Here is a 21,746-nt window from a genome sequence, read left to right on the forward strand (position 1 = left end):
TGGCTCTTGGGAGATTAAAAATCCCTTCTCAACTACGGTAATTTTGGGAAGCCAAGGACGGCGGGCACTGATCACGTGCTTTGCGTCCCCAAATGACTTTTGAACAGGAGGGTACCCTAGTATTTTGTGAGCTGCTCGGACTTGGCCATCACTGTCATTCACAAAAACCGCCGCTTGTAAGACGGTCTCCAAGTCCGCCCGATTTACTAAATGAAAATGCCGTGTGTAGGCGTGTTCATCTACAAAAGCAACAAACATATATGCATGGTTAGTTATCGAACGACATTAGATTAGAATGGTTCAAAGGGTTATCCCTCTTCCATTCCCAGTACCCCACCTGGTTCTCCTTCTACTACGGGGCATGGATCGCCATCATGCCATTCCCCAGAGACAATAAGGAAATCCTTGTTCAGTCCCTTGTTGGAATCTGGGAGGCACTGGATCAACCGAACCCTTTCGTCCCTCGACCTCATGTAGTAGGTTTTTCCTTTCAATTTCTGGAGGTTATAGCACCAGTTTACATCATGGTGGGTCAGTCTTAAACCCATCTTCTCATTTAAAGCGTCCACGCACCCCAGAATCCTAAAAATGTTGCCGGCACATTGGGTGGGGGCTAAACAGAAATGCTTGAGATAACCCCTCGTCACTGGCCCCATAGGGATTCTCATGCCTCCCTCAACAAAGGCAAGGACGGGAATTACCACCGCGCCCGTTCCCCTCCTATAGTGCCATTCCCCCATCTTACAGTGCTCCAGACTTACGTTGGGGGGAATCCTATAATCAATGATGAACTTATTCATCGCCTCTTCAGTATCGACCAACTTCCTCAATCTCAATTTAGTCGCCTTTGTCATTTACTAAAACAAACCTAACCCACGACGGAAAAGAAAGGGAGCCAAAGAGAACTAAACTCATAAAAGAAAAAACGCGAGTTAATGGAGGTAGGGAACTTACCTAAAAGGAGAATTACGCTTCGGATGGGCTATATGTGCTTGAGATAGACTTGAATTTGGGCGGAAGTTCAGATGAACCTAGGATACACGCACTAAAACTCTTAAGTGCAGAACTGAAGAGACGAATCCATCTCCAAAAAAATCTTTTATACTTTCTAGGGTAACTGCACGCCCTTTTTCCCGCCCAAAGAGGCCAGGAGATCACCACCGTTCGATTTCCATCACACCGTTGAACGTGGGAAGCACAAAGCCGCCCGTATTTAATGAGGCCACGTTTCGCCTTCCAACGGCTCTAGGAACGTGCCTTGGGCAGGTGAAAAACCTCGAGAATCGATAGATGACAAGGATTGATAGACATTGGCAGATCTCTGATGTCATCAAAACCCTCCTATCCGTCCGAGGAGACGGATAGTAGGATTTTGAGGGGCTATTGTGGGTCCGAGAGGTCTGCGATCCGGCCCAAACTCTATCTGGGCCCAGGGCCCGTGCCGAGGAGGTATCTTGCCGAGGACAAATGATCAATGGCCGGGGTAACAAGGGGAACGGCTGAGAACTTACCCTGTCCTCGGCATTCCAGAGCTTCAATGGGAAGACCAACATCATGGTGGAGGCAATCCCCAAACAGCCCCCTCAAGGGGATGTGAACGGAATGGGGCCCATAAGGAAGCAGGGTGTGAAATTGGACCAAGGAAAATGCGTCCCCTCTTCAGTAAATGCACCTGCCAATACCCAGAACTGATTAATGAGAAAAGACGTTTGGACGGTGTAAACTTCGATCCATGCAACTAATAGAAAGTTAGACGGGACGGTTGATGGGATGGATACAGAAATAAGCTCCTGCTTGACCTACAAGTGGAGGGTCAGGATCAATCAAGACGGACTATATAATAAAAAGGAAGGTGCACCAACCAGGGGGCTGGGAAAAATGGCCAAAAACCAGAGCCTCCCAGCCCACCTCCAGGAGAAAGACTCCATGGGTTAAGATAACCTAGACACGCACGAATACCACGAAAAACCCACCGTCTGGCGATCAAGGCCTAGCCTTTTAAACCCACGCTCTACAAATGATATTGTTTGGGCCTTTTTACGTGGCGCGAACCCGATACTGTTACGGTCCGTCGCGAATCGTGTCCTTACAATTGATATTTCTAATAATTTCAAAATAATATTATAATAAAAAGCTTTAAACATACCTCAAGCAAGAAAGTATTTTCCTTTTGGGGCCACTTAGGGGTGTTTGGTTAGTGTTTTTAAACAACTATTTTCAGTTTTTAAACAACATTTCACGCATTTCAACGCACTTTTTCACCCACACGTATTTCTACAAATGTTTTCAAACAACAATTTTCAGTTTTTAAACACATGTACTAAACGGGCACTTAAAGACCTTAAATAGGTAAACATATCTTAATTTAAAGTCTACATGAAAAACTATGTGAGGAAGTGATTAGCTTGTGAGCAAAAAATGTCATTTAAGAAAAAAAATTAACAGTTGGTCAACGGTTTTGTGGAGAGCAGGCCGGCTCAATAATTGATGCAATTGATGTAATCGCTTAAAAGTATCCACAATAGTGTTGCTAAAAATAGAGAGTATCCACAATAGTGGTCCTAAAAAGCTATTTTTAGCACCACTATATACAAAAAAACTGTTGCAATAATGGTAGTATAGGTAAATTTTTTTACTTACATTGCTACAGTGCACAGCTATATATGGCTGTGTACTGTAGCTGAAAGCTACTTTTTTTAATTATTTTTTATTCTCCCTCCCTTTAAATTATCATTTGTTTGTTCTTTTTTTTTTTCTATTTCTTTTTATCAGTCACCACTCTCTCTCAACTCTCAACTCTCAACTTTCTCTCAACTGTCACCAGCCCATCCCCTACCCCACGCCGCCAACCCATCTCGCCTAGTCATCCATCTCATCGCTCACCCAATGCCAACAAGCCTAGTCCTCTATCTCACCGCCGATTCAAGCTTCTTTGCATCTTCAACATGAAATCCATCACTTTGAATCTGTTTAAACACCCATATAAACTTAAAATAGAAAGCAGGTACCAGATGGGTTTTTTGTCTTGCAACAGTGAAAAGCTAAGGAAAAAAAGGATTTTTTTATGGAAAAAACTATGATTTGAGGGTGAAATATTGGATACCTAGATCAAGAAACATTGAGATTCGAATAGAATAAGGATTAGAATATAAGGTACAGCATGTTGGCTCCTCTCAAATAAATTGTCCAAAAAAGGAAATAGAGAATGCTTCAGAGACACAGAGAGAGATGAGAGTTGAAGAGATATTTGTTGGCTAATTTGGATTTTTGGTAGTGGTTGTAGGTGGTTGTTCTTGGCTTGCTAGTTGTTGTTGGGTGGTTATGGGTGGTTGTTCTTGGTTGGTAGTGGTTGTTGTTTGTGCCATTGATCGGTTTATGGTGTTTTTTTTGGTAGTGGAATGTACATGGTGGCAATCGTGGCTGTTGGTTGTGATTGGGTTTGGGGCGTGGTGGTTGTTGGTAGTTTATTGTAATGGATGTATTATTTTATTATAGTAGATATATTATTTTATTGTGTTGAAAGCTAAAATAGATCCACTGATACTAGATATTTTGTAAAATGAGTAGATAAAATAGATAAAGTTGTTTTTTGTAGTGCGAAATAGCTAAAAAAATAGCTCAACTGTTGTGGATGCTTTAAGGCCCCCAAATGATAGAAGGCCCCATTTGTAAAAATATATATATATATATATATATTTATCTATATATTTTAATTTAAAAAAAATTTAAGTACTTTTATTGGTCAATAAAATACATTAAAAATGCTCCATTATATACTAAAATGCAAAAGATTAAAAAGGGAAAAAACAAAAATAGTCAAACTTCAGCTAACAAAATTAAATTTTAGGAGAAAAATTTATTAACTTATTCTTGAAATATGCTAAAATCAAAATTAATACTAGACAAATTTATTAATAATACAATGTAATTGTCTTGAAATATGCTAAAATAGAGATTATAAATTTCAAAAACAAAAGAAAAATCTCTCTATCTCTCTATCTCTTTGCCTCTTCATCTATATTCTTACCTTTTTTTTCTTCATCTTGATTCTTGACCTTTTTCTATAAACTCAGTCTAGTTTTAAATATTTCTTTGTTGATTCCCTTCAATTCACAGTAAATTCAAAATTGAAAAGGGGCAGCGTGGGCCATGGGCATACCAGAAGTAATCTTCTCTCCCTCTCTATTTTTCCGAAAATTAAGATAAGGAGTCTGCTATTTATTCAATTTAAATTATATATATATATATATATATATATTTGTAGTCTATTTCACTGCATGATTGATTGATAGGAGTCATAGGAGAGCACGTTTTTTGCATATAGCCATAGGACAGGCTGGACATTTGCACAGTTGCACACTGCACAGTAGCAGAGGTTGCACAGTTGCATATTGCATAGCAGCACATTGCACAGGTTGCACAACCCACAATTATAGGATAACACGTTTTCTTACTTTATCAATCATTATAAATTATCATACCAATTAATAATTTGATGTGTATCAAAAAGTAAGAAAAATGGATTTTAAATAAAAAAAATTCAATATATATTATTTGATTAATATTTAAATATAAAAAACACCACACTTAAATTTTTTGCCTAAGGCCCCCCAAAGTTGTTGAGCCGACCTTGGTGGGGAGAGAGTGAGAGAGAGGCGGTAGAGATAGATAAACCATTATTGGGAGATTTTTTTTAGAAAGTTTCAATCTATAACGTTCGATTTTGATGATAATTCTTTATCATCAAATCAAGATACCAATTGGTTTTGTTGTAGGCGGGAATTGAACCCCAAATCTCTTATTCAACCATAAAAAACTTTACTAGTTGTGCTATTGGGGAAAACATTTTTTTGGTCTATTAGGTATATTTTTTATGTTAATTTGTGTTTTTTATCGTATCAAACATAAAAGAATTTTCCATTGAAACAATCCGAACATAAATTCAAGATACATTCAAATGCATAGAAATTGCTTAGAACTCATTGACCAAGTTGCTCTGCCATGTATGTGTGACACTTGCATCTTAAGCCTTAAGCCATTTACACTTTCAGGGTACAAAATGAAATCTTGGACACTAATTTTTCTCCAAGCCAGTTTAGAGGAATCTTTTCCAACTTATTATATGACAATGCATAAGACTATTCATGTGTATTATTTAAACAACTCACATAATATATTGATTATAAAAATAAAAATAAAATATCACCTAACTCATTAAAAAAATCATATGAATAAAAAGATACGTGGACTATCTTCTCAACCAACTCGTAGTGGATTGAAGAAATTTTCCTCTAAATCGGTTTGTTGGTAAACTTTTCCCCCCCCAAAAATCAAGAGATCTTTTGGGATTTCACGAGTCTTGCCAAGATTGGTTGCAGATACTCTTTTTGGTTGGTGGAACTAGTTCGGAAATTGGCAGACTTTTGAGGACATGGAAAGTTCCAGAGACTAGTTGCTTGCTTCTTTAAGTGGTTCCCTTTTTGATTGGTGTAGGGCTTGGGGACTCACTTCTAGTGATTCTCTCATTTCGTTCTTTAGATCTCTCCTTTGTAATTAGTTTCTTTCTTTGTTTTTTGTTTTTGTTTTTGTACTTTTTGTAATCTTTGGTTTGCCTAATGCTCTTTTGTATAAGGTAGCTTCTTGAATATACTTCTTTCTTCTTATCAAAAAAAAATCAAGAGATGTCCCTGACACTAAATCATGCAACTCCCACACTGGGATGACATGCATCAGATTTGGATTGCCAACATGAATCATGGTATTTCCATGAACGAGAGGATCCAAATGTGACATAAATCACATTGCCGGACACCGGGATTTTGCCAGAGAAGCATGATTTATGCAAGAATCTCCATGCCATTAAAAATTACTTTCATTTGTGAGTTCAAGAAATGCTTTCTGTTCAGTCTCTTTTGTAACCTATTCAGATTTGCAATTTCCAAATAAAAATGATGGAACCATACAGGAAGCTGGAAATATATTTGTGTTACTCAGACGAATAAAATTTTCTATTCTTTTTTGTAATGAAACAAAAAATGTTCAGTTCCTAAATTTCAGTGTAAATGCTTATGACCCAGAAACAACTACCGGGAAAAAAAAAATTCAAAGTCCCCTGAAATTGCCAAATGAGGTTGTCACAATGTATGCTCAATAAGAACCCTATATTAAGAAGACCAGAAAAAATATCCCTTCAAACTAGCAAAATTTAGAAAAAGACAATAAAAAAAAAAAAAAAAAAAAAAAAAAAAAAAAGGGCCCAAGACTTCTCATTCCTTGAAGTCATCCTTGTCATCAACAGGTATTGGACTGTTCCTCCAAAAGACTGCAAGACCACTGCCACCGAGCTGTAAAGGAGAATGTTTGATTCAATAAGATTGTCAGCAGTAAATTCATAAAAAGGAATACTAATCCAAGGGTCTGCAGAGAATGAAAATACTCAAAATAGTAAGTTTGAGCAAGTGGAAGAAAGACAGTTACCGCCATGCAAACAACGCTAACAGCAGAAGGGACAGCAACAAGGGGGTTTGTAAAATGCTTCTGGGCAAGCAAAAACCCAAGTGCAGAGCTCTGCAGATATGAATGAAAGAATAAATAGCATTATAATGCACATGTATTATGTAGTACTTACTAGTTATGCAACATATGAGTCATAAGCTGGTGGTATGATTTGTTGGCATTGTGAGAGTTTTATTCTACTCAATTAGATATAGGAATTTCACTTGTAAAACTACTATCTTTAGGCACCTTAAGAACATTCGTTAGCAACTTCCAAGCAAAGTAATGTTTAGTCAATCATTTGAAGATTTTAGTGCCTCCTACTTTCTCACTCTCTCCCTCTCTCTCTCTCTCTCTCTCTCTCTCTCCACACACAAACACACATGATGGGAAGCAGGAAACCCATGAAAAAAATTAAGGAAAAAAAAAAAAAAAAAAAACTCCATGCAAACAACACTAGATGAGCATAACCTAAGGCACCGTTTGAATTGATTCTAGATGGCTGCATATAGCATTAAGCATCATTATGGATGCAGCGATTTACACAAAATGGGGCACTTAGGCTCTTCAATACGTCTATTCTTATTCTTCATTGGTCTGAGATTATTTGATGTTGAGCAATTTATCAAGTTCATGAAAGAAACAAAGTGACTGAAGAAGAACTTGCAGATAAAGAAGAACCTGGAAACTGTGAAATAATGAAGAAGGAAATAAAAGGACAGTAGCTTAGACTTAGTCTTAGTTATTTGTTAATAGAACGACTTGTAGTATACCTTTATGCATATTCTGTTTTAGTAATCACACATACCACGCGTGTTAGAAGTAGTTAGTTTGTTTCTGTTTTTCTGTTTGTAGTTTTGGCGGGTATTTCTGTTATATGGTTGTATATATATGATGTACTCTGTAACTTAATCAATGAAATCATTTTTCCCAATTCTTTTTTTCTGTTACAATTAATTTAAGCAATTCACCAATTTAGCCTGCATAGGCACATGAAGAACCTTCACATTTGGCACATGCATATCTCTAGTTTAAGAATCATTTTTGCAGCAAGGCAAAGATTCCTGTTAGAAGTATGTGGTTAAATTTACTATATCCCAATAGTTTAAGCTTTTGGGACAATCAGTAATTTAACAATTCTCGCCCACCAAAACATGGCAAAGCATCAAAATTAGTTAAAGAATTCCTTTTCACTTTATCTTATTTTCTATTTTTCTAGACTCTGATTTTTGATATAGTTTTTTTTTTTTTTTTTTTTTTTTTTTTTTTTTTTTTTTTTTTTTTGGGGGTGGGGTGGGGGGTGGGGACAAAATATGACTGCTGAAAATTTTCATATAGACTATCATTGTATTAATGGTGAAGATTATAAGGAAAATCGGTAGAAAAAGACTCATGGAGAAGATATTGACCTGCATCCCACATTCTATAGATATAGTACGAGAAGTGGATTCACCAAATGATATTTTTGAAATCCAATAACCAAGAGCAAAAGCAGCAATATGGAGGATAGCCACTGGCAGTACTAGTTGTGCTCCTTGAGTTTTCAAGACATCTGAAACTAGCCCGATCTTAAAAGTCATAAGATATCAAAGTGAGTTCCCTCCATGTGAGGTAATCATCAACAGAATACTGAAATGTAATGCAAAAGCTGTAAAAAATGATAAATCATTTCCTGATTATTTGGAGAACTTACAGGGCTGGCACAAAGAAGGGTGGTGAGAATAACTCCAATTAAAGGTGTCACTGTCACTATTTTAGAAGTGAATTTGGGGAAGTATTCATTTGCCAACACTGCCACAGAGAGTAGAAACTAAATTATATATGTGCAGATTTATTAACCTCTATAATCTGTATTAGAAAATTTACAAATTTTCTATGCAACTAATTTCAATGAATAAAAATTTTATACACCTTTTAGTTACCTCCAATTATTGTTGGCACTAAAACAACCTGAAAAGTACTGATTGCCAGACCCTGCAATGATTGAGGAACACCAAAACCCAAGATAAATTTCTATATGTGGGTAATTACAAGAAATTCTTAGACCTGTTAGTAAGCAGTAAATAGAGACTACATATCTTTAGATGGCTTCCACCCTATATACTTCACAAATTAATGATCAGCTAAGGATGACGGTGAACCTTGTTTCATTTACATATATTTTCAAAATTTATAATGAATATGACTGATAATCTTTAAGAAGGACAGGTCCATCAAACAGCTATTTGGAAGGACATTGCATACAGTTTGGTAGGATCTTATAGCAAAGCAAACAAATATGAAAGAGGGTCATAAGAATTGGAAACCACAAGGTGGTTCTGCATCAGCCGCGTACAGTAATAGCAGCAGTTTGCAATCCAGAGAGATATCCATGTGACCAAGAAAATAAAGGATTTATCACACAAATTCAAGGAAAATTTATTAAGGTAATTATCAATTACATCTGAACTTACCGCAGCATCAACTGGGACTAGCTGACCAGCAAGAAGCTTAGTGAGGAGTGGTGTCATAATAATAGCTCCAATATTTGAACACCTACACAAAATCAAAAATGATTATGAACTTAAAGTACTCTCATATACTATAAATAACATTGATATGAATTAGGAGACTATGCTCCTTGGTGCTAGAAATTATTTCACTATGGTGGAAGCCAAAATTACTTTTTTCTTTATGGCAATATAACTTCAACCCATTCACCTATGTAACTGTTGCTTGTTTAATGTTATATTGCTAAAGTAACAACCATATAAATTGAGCACTAAAGAAGTATATTGGAGATTTCCACCATGAATATCCTTCACCATGTGTTTTAACCTTCACGTTCAAAAGCGTGCTCAATATAATTTATTTTTTCCCTGTCACAAATGTGCTATGATGAAGCCATCGTGCTAGGAACAAAAGTTATTTAATAATGTGTTTTTCATTATTAGTAAAGGGACATGCCATTATTTTTCCTATTCCCAAAAGCACTGTCTGATATAAATTAAAACGCTGTGTCTAACTTTGATCTGCCATGTATATCCATACAATCAAGCTCTAGCCAGTTTCATCTGTACCAATTTGTCTCTCGTGCTGAGAAAATTATATTATAGGATTTATAACAAATTACTCAATAAATTACAAATTTTAGTTACAAGGATTATGTCTTTTAAGGAAGACAAATAACTCAGAATTTTTACTGAAGTTCAAGATGTCCAAACTCTGCCAAAGAAAAACAAGAAACTATACCGAATTTTTTAAAAACTTGTTGGGCTGACACAACCACTTGGATCACTTGTATCAATGCTCATCAACAAAACAGTTCAGTAAAAATGGCGTTGAGACCTTTAATAGTTTAATATGTCAGAAGACAAATTTATAGCATACTTCTAGGAAAAAGAGTTTAAATTAATAAATAAGTGAAGAACCATACTCAGTCCCAGTATCTTGAGTTTTTCCAACTCAGCGACACCAAGTAGTATAGATATATTTAAAGGTTCAGTACTATAGCCAATGTTGTGAATGAGTACAACAAAATATAAGCAAAAAAACCCATGATTAGCAAAAACTTGCCAGTCTGCTCAGGCTGAGAAAGCATTTGATCAAGTTGAGCTTACGTTGTCATGAGAACTGAAAGTGCCACATTTCCCTTAGATATGTATGTTGCAACATTTGATGCCTGACCTCCTGGGCAGCATGAGACCAAAATAAGACCGGTTGCAAGAGGTGCAGAAAGTTTTAGAGTCTGAAAATCATAGAGATAAATGTTAATTACCAAGGTTATTTTCTTACATATAACACTAGGAGGAGTTGTTTTTCCAGATTACACAATCCAAAATATGTTACAGTTTCTACCTGAAAGATAATTTAGGTGATCCAACATCCTTCACCTCTGTCCCATATGCCCCCTCCTGGAAGGGGCCCCCTTTTCTCTCTAAGATATTTTCTTTTTCTCAGTATAAAAGGGAGTCAATTGATAAACGCAATGTTTTTGTGTCTAGTTATTATGATTTTAAGGAACTGAAGGACAAATTTTAAAAACATACAGAACTGAACGAGCAGCTAAAAATCAAATACTATAAATTTTAGTACCAATGCAATGACAAAACCCAACATGGGCTTAATCAGGTATTGAGCGAGAAATCCTACACCCACCTGCAACATTAAAACAATAATCTTACACAGGCGAAACAAAAAAGAGATCAAATTGACAAAGTAAACAAATTAATTCTTACAGTCCATGGATTCCGCATACAACGTCTGAAATCCTCGAATGTTAATGTCAATCCCATTGAAAGCATGAGGAAACCTAGGCCAAGTGTAAAAAGGTCTGTCTGCAACCATGTTACCTGTAGGAAGAACCCAAATTCAGCTAATCAACCAACACTTGATTTCTCATCCAACAAAGCAGCAGAAAAAGGGTATGATATTACAGCAGCTGGCTTGTAGATGCCAATAATGGTGCCCAATATGACCTGTTCAGGTAAGTAGATTTGGATTTAAAATTAGTCCTTAGGAAATAAACCTTTAAAATGCACATAAAATATGAAAAGTATGATACTTAAAAAAATTGATAAACAAAAGTACGCCATCACTACAGGAAGTTGTGCTTAAGACATGTGACACATACCCACACAGGAAAAAGAGTTGTCAAAGTTTCAATTACTCTCTCATACGGACTCATTCTGCTAGGGGCGCCACTAGGAAAATCCCCAGATACATTTGTTGCAGCCTTGCATAAAACTTGGGAGTTCCTAATTGTAGGATTTAACAAATTATTATCACAAAATATTAAGAATGCACAGATGCAACAACAAAGCCAGAGAGTACAAAGGATGCTTTCCCAGGATTAGATATTTTAATTTCATTTGATTGGCATACATCAAGAATACAACTTATCCCTATCTTACTTTTAGTGAAGAAAGATAAGATTTTGATTCCCAAATCGATTAACTAGGTTCTTCCACTTCAGCATGCGATATTAATCATACATTTGTAATTACTACATTAAACATGTATATGCTCATTTCCTTGATGCAAGCATCAATTTGATTGAACCCACCAACACACACACACACACAAACACGCTCATGGTTTTAATGGATACCTTGAAGTCTGAACGATCAAAGAAGGGGGTGTAAGAGCAACTATTGGACTCCATGGCCTGTTCCGGATTGTGCAACATCTTCCATTCTTAGCTACAGGAAACCCATCTCTTACGTCTAAAATCTCAAATCATTAAAACAACAAAAACAAGAATTTTAGTTGGTACTCAGAGCAACTAAGTGCCACAACTAACAACAAACGGAAAAGCTCAAAAGAAGGCAATTTTCACTCCCCAAAATGCCAAATTTTCCAAACAACAAATCAAAAAAAATGGAAACCCATGTGCCACCCAAGCAAATAAGCAATAGTACAATGAAGCAAACAATAGTAAACAAGCAAAAAAAATAATACATACCCAGATAAGTTTGAAGCTTCCTAGCAGGAAAAGAAGAGCTTGGTCTGTACACAGCGTCATATGTCCCTAACTTACAGTCCTTGAGAACAATTCTAGACAACGATGCCATTGAAGTAAGATTGCAAGTACCAAAAGAAGGGGATCAGATTAGATACGTAGTGGCTTTTAAAGTGGGAAGTGATAGGTGAAGTGAAGGAGTTTTCACATGGGACATGGAGGTTTGGTCCCAAATTTGATAGTGGATAATAAACGTGGCAGTCGTGGAAACCTATGAACCGAAAACACACAAACCAATATTTTTGGGCCATCCGAATGATTTTGCAAGTAAAACCAATTGCCTTTTTTCGTTTGTTCATAGTCATGATGAACCAAAGTTGTCTTTTGTGCTGACTTCGAGTTTTATCGACCCTATTATGGGTGTATGCTTCCTTCCTCTCACAAGTTGGTGGGTCCTATCAGTTGAAAGAGAAAAGAAACATATACCTGTAATAGAGTGTATTTTCTCCTATAAATAGATATCTCACGTCTTATGAGTTGTGACTTATAGCTTTTTAAACAGAAAATGATATTTCTGTAATGTGCTTAAGAAGTTTGTCATAGTAAAGGACATTAATCTATGACTAATGTTCAAATAGTTTTCGAATTATTGTAAATGATATTAACTTAGCTAATGATATGTAATGGTTGTTACTTGTTACACACCTAACAATGACTTGTTCTCAAAAAAAAAAAAAACCTCATTTGGTGAGAGATTATGATTAGTCTAATATGCTTTAGACATTACTTGATTCTAAAAAAAAAAATAATAATAAGGTTCAGACATTATTTTTATTAGGAGAAATTACATTTTATGTTTTTAAATTATGAGAATGTATACTTACTTTTCTAAACTATTATTAATGGAGTGAGGTATAAAATGTTACATGGGTAATAATTTAGGCGATACATGTGCATTTTCATAGTTTAGGGCTTACGTGTGCATTTTCATAATTTAGAGGATAAATATAAAAGAAGTATAGTTAAGGGGGAAAAGTGTAATTTTTATTTTTTATTATTATATACCAATTATAATATTTTGCTTTAAAGATCCATTTGGTTGGAAGAGTGAAAAAGTGGGAGGATAAAAAATAGTGCGGGATAAAAAAGTGGGAGGATAGAAAAGATTTTAATTTCTCTCCTTTTTGTTTGGTTGGAAGTAGAAAAATGGAGGGATGGAAAAAGTGAGTTTGTATAAATTTACCCATATACCCTTGTTAAAAGTTAAAAAATGATGCCCAATTAAAACCAAAAAAGTGATAAACAACCAAAAAAAAAAAAAAAAAAATCAATCATCTAAATTTATTAAAAAATAAAAATCATCTCATTGACCAAGAATAAGTGTTTATAGTTTTAAACTTTTTTTTTGGGGAGAAATAATTACAATATGCTGCTAATCCCGCAACTCAAATCCTTTCCCTCCTAGATCCCCAAGTATTTTGTGCATGAGGAGGTGCCAATTCAGTTACAAGACCTTTGACATAGTTTTAAGCCTTTGATTTGGCTTAGCTTTTTTTTTTTTTTTTTTTCCTTAGTTTACTTATTTGTTTATATATCATTTTTAAGGCTTCACCTTTAAATATATATATATACACACACTATTATACTTTTCTTAAGTTTATTTTTATTTTTAAAAAATCGATTAGAATAAATTATGCAAACCCAACACAAAGTGCAAGAGTCATGACTTCAAAACCAAGTATGTAGTCGTAGTCTTTTTAAAAGAAATTTATTTATTCAGGGAAAAAAATAAATAAATCGATTAGAATAAATAATGCAAAACCAACACAAAGTGCATGAGTCATGACTTCAAAATCAAGTATGGGGTTGTAGTCCTTTTTTTTAATTAATTTATTCAGGGGTTGAAGTCCATAAGCTATGCTATGAAGGTTGGTGAATGGTTAATACTAGAGATACGATTTAGCCCAATGGGCCTGTATTAGGGGAATTCAGCTACAATGGTTGAGCATCGCCCCCTGGAAAGGAATCGACTTTCCGGATTGGCCCATATTGCTTTTTTACTCGTAATTTTTTCTGTTTTGCGGCCCAATATTGGTGCTTTTACTACAAGGATTGTCTCCTCCCCACCCTATGTGGGCTGAACTTGAGCAACTTGTTGCAATGCACCTTGATATTTTATTTTTTATGTACTGTAATTTTTTTTTTTTGTTGAGAAACTATGTACTGTAATTAATTTGATAGGCTATGTATGCATATTATATTAAAATTGTATTAAATAGTTGTTAGATTTAGGGTAATCTTTTAGGATTCCCGAAAATCATCTTCAAATATCATATTAATTTGATATAAAATTATATACTATATTTCTTTAAATTTAACCAAAAAAAGTCATAACTGTCAATTTATATGACAATTTCCCTCTCCTATTCTCCTTTAACTTTTAGAACATTCAAGGGAAGAGATATTTATTTCCAAACTTTCAAACAAACTTGTAATATATAATTACTTAAGTAATTGCATTGTACTTTAAATTCAAATAATAACATGAGAATGAGTCTAGTTATTGGAAAAAGTTTAACTTTAGACCAGTTTGGATGAATTTTCCTTCAACTCATTATGTAACGGTTGAAAGAATTATCTATGTGGTTTTTTAGTCACATGACCTTTTTAATAAATCATATAATTTGTTTAAATAATACGCGATAATAGTCTTATATTATAATGGGTTGGAGAATATTATTTCAAATTGGTTTAGAGGACAACCTTATATATCCCTAGTTATTTTAGACCAACCCAACTTTTTGAAGAGAATATTGGATGAAGTTCCTCATTGATTACTCAATTAAGGGTGTGGCTTAGGTACAATTGTGCCGTTCAACATCTTTGCATGGAATGGCTACTTTCAAGACTTAAATTACTACATTAATTTGTGCTTATCAGATTATTTGAGTAAAATTTGGGAACAATTCCGTAGAATTAGAGTTGCATTGAATTTAATTATTATTGAAAAATATAACAAACTAAAATTGGAATTTGTTCCAAAATTTTAGATCACCATCATCTTTTTTACTTCCTTATCAGTTATTATATGATAGGTTGTTGATGCTCAAAGCATCATCCATGTTCATGAATATTTCATTTTCTATGTCTCTTACACTAACTTTTCATTTTCTAAGTTGTTGGTATTTTGGCTCTTTTCTACCTTTTAAAGCAGTCTTTGTTCGAACATGGGATACCATGCAGTCCCTCACACACAACTATGGGGGATCACATGATGGATGGATCATTGCAATTTGCATCTAAGATGAACATAATTCTTATCTAAGTTAGAGCTACTTACATGCAAATGAAAAATATATAGAGATCGCTGTCAAAGGTTTTTATTAGACTAACTTGAAGCATTGTCAGGAATTTTTTTCTTTTCTTTTTGGGATAGTGAATTTTGTGCAAGAAGAGAATAGAAGATTCGAACTAATAACTTTTGCTTTATAAGATATGGTCGTCGACCAATTATGTCATCCTTTAGATTAACAAAGCCCTTGTAGTCACTGACAAACGGTTTGGCTCTTTCCATGTGAGGAGTCATAATTCATAGCTTACTCTTCCACTTTACCAGCCAACCACACATTGTGGCTCCCCTTCAATTATATTTGTCTTTCTCCGAACTCATCTTTACCTTTCTAAGGGTCCATTTCTTTTCTTTCTATACCTATTTGCTTACGGATATTTTGTGTTTTTCTGGTCTTGTACCATATATTCTGCTATCTTTTTCTCCTTTTCTCATTTGAATGAAATTCCCCTCCTTTCTCATCATGGCCTTGTTATGTTGGATGGTAGCTGTGAAAGTGTGAAGTATATGGCCTTTGTTTTAATGTTGTTCAATTTCTTTCTCAGATGCGACTTTTGATGTGGAATTTAGCCAATCTGCTACTTCTTTGTGGAATATCTGGTTTTGTACCTCCGCAATCTTATTGCAGATAGTCACTTCTAACTGTTAGCATTCATTGCTTTAGTTGTAACTTGTACAAGCCTACACATAACAATCCCAAACCCATTATCTTTACTGGTACAACATTCCTAGTTACTTGTACATCTGAAGACCAAAGCATATGCCGTGCTTATAAAAGAGACAAGTGAGTTTAGGGACATAATAAAATCTTAAAACATTTTTATAACACCATTATTTTAAGTTGTGGTGGGTTAAGGTACATATATATTTTTTCTTTTTAATTTGATTTATGTTGAATGGACAACTTAGTTTGTTGTGAAAATATTGTAAAATTTTGTTGTGTTTGTGAAAGAATTCAAAGAACCTCTCTATGTACATTTATTTTTCATACAGTTGAATAATACTTTATGTCATAATTTTAACATTTATAATACCATATGTCATAATTCTAACATTTGTCGAAGGACAATATTAATTTTATACTTGATTGTTATACACACAATTGTACACACATTTTGCATTGAAAACGTGACTTTAAGTTACAATTTGTTTTAACCAAAAAAAAAAAGTTACAATTTGTTTAAAAATTTGAATTGAAATAGTGATTTAAACGTTTTCAATGCAAAAAGTGTGTATATACAGGTATATGTAACAACTAGTGTGCACTGGTTGTCAAATTAGGGATGATCTGCGGTTGTAGCTTGGTGCTGTACCTATGAGATATACTTAATTACGATGATCAAATATTTGTGCTCCACCTAGACCTTACTAAAAACCGAAAGTAAAAAAGAAAAGAAAAAGTCCACCTCATACGCTGAGAGAAAAAGAAAAGTCTCAACTTTGAAATGTACGAAGAATAGAAAAAAGAACAGCAGACAACTCATCCAAGAATCAAACTACAAAAGAAAAATAATAATAAAGAAACTTCCTCCTTCAAAGCATCAACCAACCCAGGAGGAAACATATTAAAGCATATCAGTTTTTGAGTTTAATGCCCACCTAGCTAATTCACGAGCTGTTTCTCAAAAAAAAAAAAAAAGAAGCTAATTCACGAGTAGTTTTGTTTGCTTCCCTAGCTAAGAACGAATAAGTTACCAATTATCCAAAAAAAAAGTTAATGATGGTAAAAAAAGAGAGAAATAACTTAATGATAAATTATCAATATATTATACCAAAAGTATAATAAGCTGTTAAAGAAGTAAGTGGATCTAACATTTAACAATATTTTTTTACAGGAACCCAACAGAATGTTAGAAGGGGAATTCACTAAACTGTCATCATCTACAATTGCCTTAATTTGCCAACTGGGATATGTATTTGGTTTCACAATTTTCTCCATACAAGCTTTTGGGACAGCTAGTTTAATAGCCATTGGGGCCTTTGGCCCAAGTTACTCCCACATGAGGAGAGAAGAAGACTCGTCGAAGAATATGGAGTAGGTTTCTTTGAATTAAGAGTAGTTTGAGTATTTATTTTATTTTATTTTTGTGTGTAAGAGAGTTATTAGGTGTATTGGATCTTTAGGGTTGTGAGTTTGTGTGTGTGATTTAATTTCTGAATAGTTTGTGTTTATGAGGTTTATGAATGTTGTTTGTTTGAACTTGAGAGTTTAGGCTGTGAGTTTTGATTATAAGGCTGGTTGAAATCCATATTGTTAATAGGAAATTTTGGTAGATATTGGCATATTATATTGCTCGTGAACATGGGCTTGGAGTTTATTGCACCCTGTTAAATGTTATTTTCGTGTATGATTGTTTTATTTTATTATTTTTGTGCATGTGCTTTAACTAGTCCCAAATCATTACATAAACAAATGTAAAAAAACTCCAATTATAACTAAGTATAACGCTTGGGGCCATGGCACATTGGCACTCCTGTGTGCCTCGCTGAGCTTCGCCACTGTTGATGGTATTGAGTTGATTGTACTCATCTGAATAAAGCTTTCAGTCCCACACTTTGTCGAGCAAGGCAATGACCCATGGACTAGAATATAAAAACCTCGATTCAATGTCAATCGTAGGTCAATATCAAAATTGTTTTGTTGTGATAACTAGCTATGATACCTCTTCTCCTAATTGGTTCAAAGCCACTGGCAGTGCCAAATGAAGAATTTGCATTCCCAGGCCCGCCGTGCAATGTTTGTCAAGGTATACACAAATGTTCAAACTAGTCTGTCGTACGTACCAATTAGAGCAAATTTGCGTGCTGTAGCAACAGTGGCTATTTCCATGGGACAGCTAGCTAGCTCAATAATATTATTTGGGATTTCTGGGAACTTTTACATGAAGAGAACAAATTTGTGGGATCACTAGCGGTGGACCTCGCTAGTTGCATGGTGACTTCCTGGATCTCTAGTGAAATTATGCATAAACCAGCCTGAGTACTGTTTTAAGAAGTCAAGAGGCCAGTGAGTCAGTGACTATGTTGGCCCTTCTTGGCCATTCCTGATTGTTTTATAGCTTACTGCGATTAATGTTGACAAAATTGTCATTTGGACATTTATGTAGAAGGAAGCCCTCTAGAGTCTATTCATGTGTCCAAAAGAAAAAAAAATGACAGTCCTAATTAACAATATGGGTAGTGTTTGTTCACATACTCTGTCACACACCTAATTTTTTGATTGAAATTCTGAGTTGAAAGACAGTTTTGAAATCATGTGTTTAACTCAAAATTTCAGCTAAAAAAAATGTGTGTAATAGTTTTTATCCTCAAAAATATACAGACTTTTTTGCATTACAAAACTAGAGACTGGATGTACCTTGGATTATAATTAGTAATTAATAACTGCAGTACTGTGCTGCTGCTGGTTTTAAAGAGAAGTAGATGGATCTACGAAGCAAAGTAAATAATTATTTGGCATACGTATTTGGTGGACTACATAAAGAAAGTAGCTAGCTAGCCTTGCTTTACTTGTAAACATCCCTTCGCTAGTTGAATGGACCAAAACCTTAGGGAGGGATAGGTACTACCCCACTATTATTGGATCTTTTACATTTGAAATGGATTTATTTCATGTTTCATACTATATAAATAAGTAAATATTAACTATGAAGTAGAGAGATCATGTTCCTTGACTAAAGTATTTATCATAAGTCCAAGCTTCAAGGAACATATTCTCGGGGCCTTCCTACAATTGCTTGGGGAACTCCATTCGTTATTTTATAACTCAGACTCAGTTGTGTTCTACTGATCAAGATTATCAGACGGCCCAGCCAAAATGTATGTTCAATTTAACGAAAAGTAAGGTTATCTATCCAGCTACCCCAAATTACAATGTTTGTTTGAAACTTGAAAGAATATATGTGCATTAATTATTGATGGTAGACAAGGTAGTGCAGCTAGTATGGCAAAGGGGGACTCCTTGTTAGGGGGGCTTGACTTTGGGACGATATAGATCCTACTCTATAAGTTTTAGCTTTTTGCATATTTACTCTTGGCCCATATGGACCAGCTATGCTATCTTAAAAAAAACCAAAAAAAGAAAAAAGAAAAAGAGAAGAAGAGAATCTGAGATGATGTTTACTGCACGTGTAAATAGTAACATAAGAGAAAGCCTTGCTTTGTTTGGTAATTGCTCATATCTATGTTGAATTCCGAATCCTAATGAAACTGGCTAAACTCTATGTTAGTCAATATCACTGTTGAGGAAACCCAAAAAAAACACACACACAAGAAAAAGAAAGAAACATAAGTATAAGAAAGTTTTTAGATAGTTTCTCAAAAAAAAAAAAGAAAGAAAGTTTTTAGATAATGGTTTTTTATTTTGTGTAACTGGGATATTTAACACCCCCTCACTCATAGGAGTAGGTCTTATATGTGTGTAATCTGACCTATGTAAGAGGAGTGTTATATATTACAGTTAAGTTTAATACCACTTTCTCAATAACTCTACGGAAAATGGCAAACCATTCCATTAGGAATCATAAAACAAAATGTTGACGTTGACGTGGTCGGCTCCTCACCCATTGTAGCAGTAGCTTGCAATGCTAATGGGGAAATATTGAAAGTTTGGATCAAAGGTATTTTTTCTTGTGAAAATGTTGAGGTGCTGCAAAGCCTGCAATTGATTGGACTATGTAAGTATGTATCAAGTTGCTGAGGAAAACTACCGTTCTATTATTGAGGAGAGAAATGCAAATCAGTCAAAGTATGTTTTGATGCCTTGAATGGATTCAATAGCTGCTGCTGGAATATTGCTACTTTACTTATAATGTTTTAGAACTTTAGAATTTTTTTGTTAATTAGTTTTTGTTTTTGTTGGGTTAAGAGAGAATTGAATTTAGCAAACCCATGCCATAGCTAAGAGTACAGCTTTCCATAACTATGTTTTAGTGTGTTATAACTCTTCAATCCCTCTTTTAGTTTGGGATGCTCGGAAGTTGGATGTTACTCTTTTGTCAATTTAATGAAAGTACTCTTTGTTAAAAAGAAAAAAAAAAATTCTTTTGTTCCATAAAAAATAATTTTTTTAACCATTTTCTATTTGATACAAAAAGTTGAAAAATTAACTTTTTGTATGCCATTCAATTCAATTGCTTGTTGCTATTGCTCTTGGTATATTAAGGTTTCTTTGCAATAAACTTTTAGCTTTTTGATTTTGTTTTAAAAGTTTAACAAAACCAACTTTTAACCTTTTATCACACATTTAGCACGCATAAAAACTATTAAAAATTATATATTTTAGTAAATACTATGAACATAAGCTACTGAAAATTATAAGATACTCAATTGGACACTAAGGGTTTGTTTGGATACCGCTTATTGTTGAAAACTGAAAACACTGTAGTAAAATAATTTTTAAATGTGTAAATAGTGCTGTGAAACTCATTTTTAATGAGAGTTTTACTGAAAAATGAGGTTTGTGGGTCTCGTAAACAGTGCACGAGATCCACGTGTAAAACGCTGGACGCACAAACGCTGGACGGTATCCAAACGTTCACTAAGAATGGCAGCTTTTCTAGTAGGTCGGCACAATAATTTTAGGTCATAGCTCAATCCAGGACATGCCTATAGACAGTTTTGAGTTTTGACAACTATCCGTACTCAATTTTTAACACTCAGTTGTGGAGCACATCCTGCACATCCCATCCGGACTTCCATTCCATGATCCCATCAACTGCATCTTTCAACTCAACGGGTGGAAATTATAGTTAAAAGGTCCACTCTTTCATTCCGAAGAGCTCCTATTCTCTCATGCAAAAATACAAATTAAAAGAGCTAATCTGCTCTAGACATGTACAGAATATTGTCCCCTTTTTTCATGTGGGAATTTGGCTTTTCTAGCAACCATGATTTATTTTTGTTATCTTCGCGTCCAAACTTTTAATTTTAGTACATAAGGCCATAATTAATTACCCCAAATAATTGATTAATGATTGCTTAAAATCTATGACAATTTTTAAAAAAGAAATTGTTGATTCTGTTTGTTTGTGATATAATTGGAGAGTGGATGGTGGGATTTCAACCACAAACATGAGACATTACAAAGAATGTCATTACTACTGAACTATCACTTGAATCTTGAGAAATTATTAGTCTTTAAATTTTATTTCATGAGTGATTTTTGATCCTCAAATTTAAAGTGTTTGTTTTTAATTCCTATCAAACTCAAAATTATCATATATATTAAGTCCCTAAAGTTTAAAGTATTTTTAGTCTATAACAAACTTATCTTGATTGTTTTTAGTCCCTAACATGTCTAAGCATATAACAAATGCTAACAGAAGGACGGAAAACGATCATTTTAAGTTTGATAAAGATTAAAACTGACTATTTTAAAATTCATAGACTAAATTCGTTCAAGAGTCCGAGCCTGGAGACAAACAATATAATATATTTTACCCAAGAAAAAAAAGGAAAAAA

At 34.4% G+C, this 21,746-nt stretch overlaps 1 protein-coding gene across 2 annotated transcripts; it reads right to left on the reverse strand.

Moving 5' to 3' along the window:
- Positions 1-5,936: 5,936 nt before the first annotated feature.
- Positions 5,937-12,308, reverse strand: LOC115976994 (sodium/pyruvate cotransporter BASS2, chloroplastic). 2 transcript variants are annotated; one of them, XM_031098607.1, is made up of 13 exons: positions 11,939-12,305; positions 11,585-11,699; positions 11,108-11,231; positions 10,911-10,952; positions 10,713-10,826; positions 10,570-10,632; positions 10,095-10,222; positions 8,949-9,030; positions 8,418-8,469; positions 8,189-8,286; positions 7,905-8,063; positions 6,478-6,567; positions 5,937-6,344 (listed from the first exon to the last, which is right to left on the reverse strand). In XM_031098607.1, the coding sequence occupies exons 1-13, from the start codon at positions 12,045-12,047 to the stop codon at positions 6,267-6,269; spliced, it is 1,254 nt and encodes a 417-aa protein (XP_030954467.1). In that variant the 5' UTR covers positions 12,048-12,305; the 3' UTR covers positions 5,937-6,266. The 2 variants fall into 2 exon arrangements, with proteins under 2 accessions (XP_030954467.1, XP_030954469.1); XM_031098609.1 differs by having other exon boundaries at positions 5,977-6,344; positions 11,585-11,706; positions 11,939-12,308.
- Between the last annotated feature and the right edge of the window lie 9,438 nt (positions 12,309-21,746).

The sequence above is a fragment of the Quercus lobata genome, chromosome 2 (genome assembly GCF_001633185.2).
Source record: "Quercus lobata isolate SW786 chromosome 2, ValleyOak3.0 Primary Assembly, whole genome shotgun sequence".
In the NCBI taxonomy this organism is placed as follows: Eukaryota; Viridiplantae; Streptophyta; class Magnoliopsida; order Fagales; family Fagaceae; genus Quercus; species Quercus lobata.

What these genes read in the sequence shown, in the direction of transcription:
- LOC115976994 (XM_031098607.1), bottom strand. Translation starts at nt 12,047, where the DNA reads ATGGCATCGTTGTCTAGAATTGTTCTCAAGGACTGTAAGTTAGGGACA. An exon ending in GCATCTACAAGCCAGCTGCT is followed by an intron (nt 10,827 to 10,910) that starts GTAATATCATAC and finishes TTCTTCCTACAG; the next exon opens with GTAACATGGTTGCAGACAGA. An exon ending in TGGGTTTTGTCATTGCATTG is followed by an intron (nt 10,223 to 10,569) that starts GTACTAAAATTT and finishes TATGATTTTCAG; the next exon opens with ACTCTAAAACTTTCTGCACC.